The 9615-nt window shown below is 37.8% G+C and overlaps 1 protein-coding gene across 1 annotated transcript in view; it reads left to right on the top strand.

Annotated features, from left to right (window-relative positions):
* Positions 1-1120: 1120 nt before the first annotated feature.
* SPAG16 (sperm associated antigen 16) overlaps positions 1121-9615 on the top strand; it is a gene marked incomplete at its 3' end in the record, with an annotated part of 28088 nt that continues 19593 nt past the window's right edge. The window contains exons 1-3 of the mRNA XM_010142221.1: positions 1121-1204; positions 1598-1696; positions 8263-8390. Of these exons, the coding sequence (XP_010140523.1) occupies positions 1121-1204; positions 1598-1696; positions 8263-8390 (311 nt within the window). The remainder of the gene's footprint in view (positions 1205-1597; positions 1697-8262; positions 8391-9615) is intronic.

The following is a 9615-nucleotide window of genomic DNA, read 5'->3' as shown; positions in this document are numbered from 1 at the left end:
CTTTCCCTAATTGATGGGGCTTTTTTTTATTGTTTACCAGAGGAAATGATATCTCTCCATCTTCTGTCTCAAACCTCTACAAAACAAATGGTTTCATGGGACATGATCTTCAGCTGTTAACCTTCCAGATGGTTATGGTTTAACTGGTAGTTTTGTTGATGCTGGGGTCGTGAATGCAGATGATACTTTTACAGATATGTATTGATATATAGTGTTGGGAGAACTGTCGTAAAAGACCTGTTTTCAGGAGAATAATTTAGATTTTGGAAGATTCGTGCAAAGGTGGAAAATCATGTATCTTTACTTTTTTTTCTCTGTGTGCAATGTACTAAATTGCCAGCTTTCCTTGGGAAGTTAATTTCTGCTTCATGTACATGGGTCATTTGTAGGTTAACTGATTTCCTAGGGAAACTGGCAACAGTGCGTCTTGCTAAAGCCATTTTCATTCTTCTTTGATGAGCCATGAGGCTAGTGGATGAAACAGTTTTTATTTGTGTTTCATTTTACACCATTTGTAGGTACGTCTAATGAAAAGTTTGACTCTAAAGTATTGGAAGAACTGTAGATAATTTCCAAATGAATTTTTACATTTTGAAAGTTCCGTATCTTTTTATTTGTAGTTATGTTGCAGTTATTAAGGCATTTGTGTTGCCTTTAGTAAAGGGTCCTCTAGTATTCAGTGTTTGATCTCAGATGTTTGTACTTGTACATCTGATTTTGATAAAAAAATACCATTCTCTGGGAGCATGAAGCTGCTTACTCTTAGAAGCATGAAGTCAGTAGAAGTCTCAGGGCAGTAAGACCCCAATGAAAACCCATGATTGGGGTAAGCAGAGCAGAACTTAGGTGCCCTTTAATTCAAAATAGTGCTCGATAGAGCACAGTTCCTTGATAGACCTGATGAGGCCAGTTTTAATGGTGTTTAAACCCGTGAGAAAAATTTGGACTTGAAATTCTGTTGCTGCGGAAATAGTTTTCACTGGAGCTGGGCTTGTTCACCTAAAGGCTGAAAAGAGGCTTAAAAGGGTAAAGCCTTGTGTCAGAAAGAACAAGGACAAAGATGGTGATAACAGATTTATAAGTGGTTGGTTTACGATACTTTTAAGTTGGAACTTATCACATGTACCAGCCTGTTTTAGACTTAACAAACTCTGCAGAATTTACCATAACAGATGACTCTAACGATGATTATCAGTATGAAGAGGTAATTTACTAAATTTACTATCTTCTGATACTATGTGGAGTTCATGTTTCACTTTTTTGTTTTACTTCATCTGTCACAAAATCATCCTAAGAGAAATGACACAAATCTCCCTTCATAAGTGCAGTGACGCTTCAGGAGAAGATTTAGTGTCAGTTGATTTATGTTTTACTTTTATTTGAATATTAAATTCCTTTTTAAAGATACAGGTATTTCTGTTTAGATGTTTCAGCTTACTTATAATGAAAATTTCGGTAATACAAATTCTATTTAAATATGGCAAATTATTTTAACAAGAACGAGACTTTAGTAGTTTTACTAGAAGTGGAAATGGTTGTATTGTGAAAGAAGGATGTATAAAATATGTTGATACCTACTTTAAATAATTTCATTTAGGTTCCAGCAGATGATGAATTTAGTCTTCAGGAAGATGACGAGGATCTGACAAAGGCTTTGCAGACTGTTCAGGAGCAGGCTGAAGATGCCCGAATTTTAGTAAGAACTTCCTAAACATTCCAAGACTTTGTCTGTCATTTAGTTGGCATTAGTGCCTTAAAATTTACACATCGTAACTTACTTTAATTTGGGAATAGCTGTGTGAAAAACATTATCTCCTGTTTTTTCAGAAGTTTCTAGGGATAAACATATGACATAGTGGAAAAGGCAGCTTAGATTTTCTGGGTTTCATCTTCCTTGAAGTTTTGTTCGTTTTGTGTTCCATGAACAATCTTATATTGCAGATGAATGTAATATATATATTTAAAATATATTAATGTTATTACAACCTATCAGTATTTTAGGGTTTGTTTCTTTATCTGAGTAGATTGAATGAGGGTGTGATCCCAGGTAAAGAAAAGAAACTGTAGATGCTAAGACCCATGAATACTTTGCTAAAAAAGATTTTTCGTATACTGAAAGTAAAGAATGTGCTGTTAGGCAATGTTAAATCAAAATGTTAATGCAATTATCAATCATTTCACACCATTAGTTTTTGACATGTCTTACAGTTTGAATTCAGAACAGTCATGTAACACTTCAGAGTTACACAATAGGATTGTTATATTGCACTTTCCAAAATATGATTTACCTGAATTTACTTGCTTATAACAGTCTAACAGATAAGTGCTTTTTCCTGCCATGTTTCTAACATTGCCACTCGTACAGCTTCATCAGTAAGCTATTGTCATAGTCTTTGTTTTGCAAAGTAAATGCTTAATAGTGGAAAGATAAAATGGTGACTGATTCTTGATGTAAAAATGGAGAAAAAATGTCTATTTTTCTCCTGCACCAGTGCAAATCAACAGGTCAGTTTTGTATTTTAGATCAAACTTTGAATGAAGACTGACAATACCAGAGCCTTAGGTGTTTTGCCCCTGACTGTGCCTGAAAGCAAAGGAAAAAATGGCAGGAGTTTCCAAGATTGAACGTGCTTAATGTGAACCAAGTAGTGGAAATTCGTAATGTTCTTTAGGGTTAACTGAAGTTATGACTTTTACTGTGTGAGTTGACATTCAAATAAAATGTGAAACAAAGAGGAATGCTTATAATATGTTGGTCTTTTGACAATGCTATGTTGAAATACTCTACCTCTCTTGAGTGATTTGTTGAACTTGGAGTGGTAGGAAACAATATGCTAATATCTATCCCTATTAATCTATTAATCAAACTGAAGAAGATGTTACCTTTCCTTAAACCAAAAGAAGAATGCATGTGCTTAAACTCAAATTGTTTTTGTGCTTATGCAAACAGGTGTCTGCCTTCTTGCTTCTTTACTCATCATTTGATGGGCTTTTGAGCAATCTTGTGTAGTGGAAGGTGTCCCTGCTCATGGCAGGGGACTTGGAATTAGTTGATCTTTAAGGTCCTTTCCAACCCCAGATCATTCTGCGATACTATGATTGTACTTGTTGGCATCATTTTTTTCCCATAATTTTGAAATTGAGATAAAGTTCTCAGCCTTTAGACAGAAAGACATGAATAGAAAAATGTTTTAATACACTTGCTAGTTCTTTAACAGCTTTCTTGAATATTTACTGTGTATACTTTGTGAGGCTTGGTGACTAGATAATTTGATGTTACTTCACTAGAGAAAACAAGTGCTGCAGCAAATGCTTTTGGTGAGCCAAGTTAAAAGCACCATTTCCCTTGAGTTAATATTGAATCAATATCCAAACTCTGAGCTAAGCATAGTAGAAGGCTGTCATCTTCATGTGATAAATAATTGGTACCCTTCTTCACTTATTAGCTTCTAACCTTGGCTAGAATAGGTAAAATTGGGTAACGACAAACACTTCTGAGTGAGTGTGTATGTTCGCTGTTCCTGGTAACTTTATGCCTAATTCCATATTAAAGATTGTATTTCAATACTAGATGAAAAGAAATTTTATAGAGAAGGCACAGATCAAGAGAGCATCCAAAAATATTTAAGTGCTTTGCCAAATGCAGATACTATAAATATCCACAGTTTCTAAATTGAGTGACTACAGTTTCTTATATGTGACCTTTTTAACGGAGCGTAAAACCAGAAAAATCTAAAAAATGCTTATTTTCAAACTTCCTTCCAAAGTAATTAGCACTAATTAGTAAATGAAGAGCAAACATAAGCAAATGAGAGAGTGTGCTATTTACCTTAAACCTAAACAGCCCAACCTTGGTGTGTAGGAATTAGAACTACTTTTCTACAGGGCATTTTGAAGCATGTTTTCTTTCCTTTTGGATCTCTGCATGTGTGCAGTGAACCTACTGTTCTTCAAGGAGTTTGAGGCTCCCTGGACAGTTACGGTTCATGTTTTTGTCTGAATCTCAACGAGGAGTTGAAGGTGATGGGGCTTTAATCTCTAAATATCATTTCCCCCTGGTCTGCTGGTGAAATGGCAGGTGATTGAAAATACAGCTGTGCTGGGCAAAATGTGGTTTGGATAGCAGAGGTTCTGCCTGCTGTTCCTGTTCTAGTCATCATTTGTCCTTCTCAGTCACAACTCTTTCTTTTTTGCATTCCTGTTTTGAGACATTATAAAGTATTATCAATTACTTTTAAACATAAACAATGGAATAATTTGCATGTGAAAGAAAATCTTCAGCTGATAGGGACCCTAAGAAAAGGATACAGAACTTCTGGAAAACCACGCGCACAAAAGAAAGCTGGCTGAAATACTTTCTTCTGTAGTTACAGCTGTTGCACTTCCATTCCAGGACCTTTATTTTATTTATATTCCAAATGATACTCAGAAGTCATGTTGCCCTTCATTAACCTTGAATTTTATGTAGGCTTGATGTATGATTCATTTGATCATGTTAATCTTTGAATTACTTTTAAAATTTCTTTTAGTTCAGGAAGCTTTGCAAGAACAGCTCGTTTGTTGAGAGAAATTATTGATTTTTATACTGGTAGTCTTGGTTGGATAGAATTTTTTGCGAGTATTGTGGAAGTCCTTAAGGTTATGCTCTTAGCAATTATTGTATTTTACTGGCTGTATTTGCAATCCTTAGAACCAGTGTTTTAAAGATTTTAATTAATAATTAACCAAGAAATATTTAACAAATATCTAAAAAAGAAAATATTTTGTTTATTTTGTTTTAATGGCCAGAATCCTTTCATAAGATGTTTTTGCCTATATAGCTTCTATAGGTGCCTGTTTGCACCTCACGAATAGATTGTATTTTCCTCATTTCTAAATAAATAAATACCAAAAAATTACTGTTATGCCATTTTATGGGTAGTCATCTAAGGTTAAGATTAAAGTTGTTAGCCTCGTATCACTCAAAGTCTGCAGAAGAGAAAGGAATTTAATTCTGGTTTCCTCAGGTCCTGTTCCAATACTGTGCCTGTTAGACTGCATTCGCTTTCCCCTATATTGTTCCCTTCTCGAGCTTTGCCTCCTGAAATGATTCTTAGTGCTAGTTTCTAGCTAATAAATTTTCTTCTGCACAGATGAAATGAATTCCTATCGTATTTCCATTTATTAAGGGAATCAAGCTGTGTCATTTCTTCTGAAGGCTGGTTTTATAGATGTGTTTGGGAAACTATAAGCAACAATGTTAGACATTTGCCTCGCTTAGAATAAAAAAGCAGGGAAAGGGCTGCAGCTGCTTGTCTGCAGATGTTCTCTCTTTGGTTCTTGTATTACCACAATTAGAAAATAGGCCTGTCTGATGTACTGTGTGTCTCTAGTAATGAAAATATGCTAAATGTTGCATTGCACTTGGCGTATTGTGTTAGTCATAATACAGCATTACACGGCCTTGATCGTGTATGTGCAGTTCTTTCTGTTTGTATCAGGTAGGTTGTTTGGATTAAACACAACATTTTCTGTATTATACAAAATGGCTATGAAATTTTTTCCAGTGTTTTTTTTTTATCAAAAGAAATGGCTTTATCTTTGGGTAATTTATGCAGTCATATCGATAGAGCTTCAACTAAGGACATGAATAAGCCATAAATGAATGGAGTTATCAAAAACCCATGGCCTACAGATTCTTTTTTAAATGCATGGAGGAAATAATTCACAGTCACGGCCTTGAGCATGTCTTGGTGAATATCTTGCTGGAATTTTTTTTCAGTTTCGTTAGTACTGAAATGAAGAAAAGAAGGTAGGCATGTGTGGAAGCTGTTTCTGCTTCTCATATCTTCTCTACAGAGGTATCTTTAATTTTAATCATATGTAGCACGCATTATGGTAGAATGACTTTCATTCAAGAGCACGCTAAGGGACAACTGTCACGCCCAGTTTGTTCCCTCATTCTCTCACCAGGAGACAGGCAGTATTTTTCCTTAGATAGTAGCCTCTGTGGTTGAGCCAGGTCCCTTGCAGCATCGTGCCCCTGTGGAGTTCCCAAATGTATGTCAAGTTGCTGTAATTCTTTTGAAGTCTGAATGAATTAATTGCCAAGTTGTGGCAATCTCCCTCACCTGGTTATCTCTGAATGTATTTTGCAGGTGTTTAGTCTCAGGCTGGGTCATGTTTTACCTTTTTCATACCTCCTTGCATCTTGAAATCTCTCTGGGAGAGTTTAACATCAAAGTGTGGCCTGAATGGGGTTGGGTGAAGGAAAGAGATTTGAACTGTAACAAAGCTGTGAAAGGGATTCCCCCCCTCTCCCCCCACCATGTAGTAGGATTGCTCTGTTTTGATTCTGCTCTTGACAGCTCTGCTTGACCCATGAGCTGCTCTTACCTGAACAGCTGTCGATCTTGATGGCACTGGAGAAGCTGTGTATGAGGCCTCAGTGCACCATCTGTATTCTGCTAACACTTGTAGCAATGTTGTCTGGCAGCTTTGTTCAGTGCCTGCATTTGGATGTTGAGTAGAAAAGGGAAAACTGATCTTTGTAAGAGTTCTAACGATGGAGATACAGCTCTTTCAGCCTCTCTTATGGCATGTGTCATTACACAAAGAATATAAGCTGGTTTACTGTTGTCATGCCAAAAGTAGGAGTTTGGCGTTTGCCTGCCAGAGCCCCAGAGGACTTGCACTGATAGTTTTGCAGAGCCAGTAAAAATAATAGAAGTTCATTAAAGCAACAGATATAGCAGATTTGGAATTGCTGTTGATAAATGCACTAACTACAGTAGGTCTAATAACTGATGTATAATAGTAATGCTTGCCTCCAGGACTCCCATTCTCGGCAGGCCCCGACCACCCTGTGCCCAGGTCTGTGATGTCTGGAGGTAGAGCAGCGACTTTCACTGGCACCCCCTTGCCGTGGGGAAAGAGCTTGCGTGCCCTTGTGAGGTTGAAAGCTGTGCTGGTGGTGGCATATGCCTCCGGTGGGGTCTCCCAGGCCAGACGGGTCTTGGCTGAAGGGTCAGACAAAGTGTGTCCACGGGCAGGATGGGCTCACTAGCCTTCAGGCAACCATCCTAGGAGAAGGACAACTCTGACTCCAAACCCGGGCAGATGGAGCTCATTTAGCCCTGTAAGGCATCCATCTAAGAGAAGGATACTCTAACCAAACCTACGACCTGAGGACTTTGCTGTCACTGTCCAAGCTCGCTAGGCCCTGGCAGATGAACCTCAGGTGTAAAGGGTGGATCCAGTTCTGCGCACGCTGCGCCTCACCTAAAAAACCCACTGTGCAGGTCCGAAGGGTGCACTCATCGCTTGCTGTGAGCGTGGGAAAAGCCCTTCCCAGATCTTCATTAGCGAAGCCAAGCCGTGATGATGATGAATAGTAATACTAGAAAAAAGAACTATCCCGGGTATTTTCACTGTGTGGCGAAAGTGCAGCTCTTACCAAGACGGCATCGTTGTCTTGGGTGGAGGAAGAGGAGTACAGTCCATCCATCATCTCTGCAAAGTCTTCTTTTCCCCCCAGCCATGAATTACTCCTCCTGGCTTTTTATACCCTAACTTTGAGTCTGCCTCTTTGGTGACATTTAGCTTGATTTGGGTAGAAAGTTGAGTAACATAGTCATATGTTTAACCTGTACTGCTTTTTGCTCTTTAGCATATTGAGTGGCTTGAATTTTAAGATTAATTTTGCAGTTAATTATCCAAAAGTTGTCTTCAAACACTAGGACCTTCAGTATTTGTTTGCCTTCTTCCCTTAGCCAAACCAGAGCCATGCTATCTCCACAGGACTCCCTCCTTCAGCCGTTATTGATTCCAGCTCAAGGAATCTCCTCTCCTAGAGATAACATGGAAATCTTGTGCTCACAAACATTTTGTCCTTTTGTGCCAAATTCCCCCAACTATGACCTTGGACTTCTGTGTTTTTCAATAGATGAAGTACTGACTTTTCTCATCGGTTGTTTTGAAGGTTGCTGAAGGATGCAGGAGTGTGAGAACTAACATTTTCTCTCTGGACAGTGGCAGAAGTTCATCTATCAGTTTAAATAGTTTCGAGTCTGTATCAGGTTATGTGTGGTTCAGTTTTGAGCTATTTCTCCATAACCTTTCACAGACTTGGACAGAAGGATTACAGTGATTACAGACCTGGTCAAGGGAGACATTCCACTGTACTTTAGTTGATCTGTGTCTTTAGATGACTTCAGAAATAGAAGGTATGATAATTATGTTTCTCTTGTAGGTTTAATAACAATTATAAAATTTTAATTTCAGGCTTTGCGGCCGATTCTGACTTCTGAGAAATCAGTGTCTGAAATACCTGAAACAATGGATGACTTCATCTGCAACTTCCTGGTCAGATTGGGAATGTCCAGAACCCTTGACTGCTTTCAAACTGAATGGTAAAAATATTGTGAATGACAATAAGTGACTGTGTAACTTTGGGAATCGGGAAGTAGGTGCTCAGCACTCAAATGTTTCCAACATTTCAGGATATTCTTCCAGAAAACTGTAATGAATATAAGTCATTCTTATACATGGGGTTTTAAGAAGTAAGTATATTCATGTTGAGAGTGAGGATGCAAACGAATGTTTTAAGGACAGACTTCCAAGTAAGCTGGCTCCAGGGAGCTCCTAAACACGTACCTTTGAAGGACTGTGTGCATTTCCCCTAACTCTAGACATTTGCAAGCCTGAAGCGGTCACCTGAGGCCTTTTTTGTTACCAGTGAAGAGAAATACTCATTTTCAGGATGCAACTCATCTGAGTTGTTTAACCCATCTCGTTTAAGACAAAATGAATTACATTACATTTTTTTAAGTACATTCAGCTCTTCCCTGACTACTGATGAAAACTAAAACCAGCTACAGTGCAGAAATCATCATTGGGTCCAATGCAAAATGATGAGCACTTCACTTCAGCAGTGCTGGGAAATCATGTGGTTTTTTTATTTATTGCTTTCCAGAACACGGATACCTGCTTAAAAACCAAGTATTTTGTAGTGTGCTGTAGTATTTGTGCCTTAATTGTTTGTTTGGATTTGGATATTCTCAAAGCTACCTTGTATTTTAAGTAGAGTAGTAAAAATTTTTTTTGGTACTTGGTAATTTTTGGTACACAAGTCATAATGTGATTGATTTGTTTTTTCTTCTAAAAATTTAATTTATCTACTAATCAGAAGAGTAAACTCTTGAGCTGTTGTTCCCCAGCTTTTACAGATTGCAGGGATTTTGTCCGTACTTCGTGCAGAAGTTTAAACGTGCAGTCTTGTCTAAATAATCCGCTTCCACTACCATTCTCTTCACATATAGAATCCCCGAGGAGGATACGTACTTTTTGTAATATTGATTAAGAGTGATGTGCCATGAATGTTGCAGGGCTTGAGAGGAGAGCTGAATTATTTTGGAGCAAAAGACGGCCCTTGTCAAAGTGCCATTGAAATGCTTTCAGTTGCAAGCTTGCTTTGAATCCACAAGTGACATTGGAAAGGTTCTGAGCAGTGGAAACACCTCTCTTAGAACTATCTGGTAGTCAGTCTTTAAACATGAGCAGTTTTTTTAATAAAGTCTTTTGAAATTGTTTAATTGGACAATTAGTAAATCTGAAAAGTTAGAAACATCTTATTTT

The sequence above is a fragment of the Buceros rhinoceros genome, unplaced genomic scaffold (assembly GCF_000710305.1).
Source record: "Buceros rhinoceros silvestris isolate BGI_N320 unplaced genomic scaffold, ASM71030v1 scaffold598, whole genome shotgun sequence".
Taxonomy (NCBI): Eukaryota; Metazoa; Chordata; class Aves; order Bucerotiformes; family Bucerotidae; genus Buceros; species Buceros rhinoceros.
Note: the sequence above shows the minus strand (reverse complement) of the source record. Positions and strands in the feature narration are given on the sequence as shown.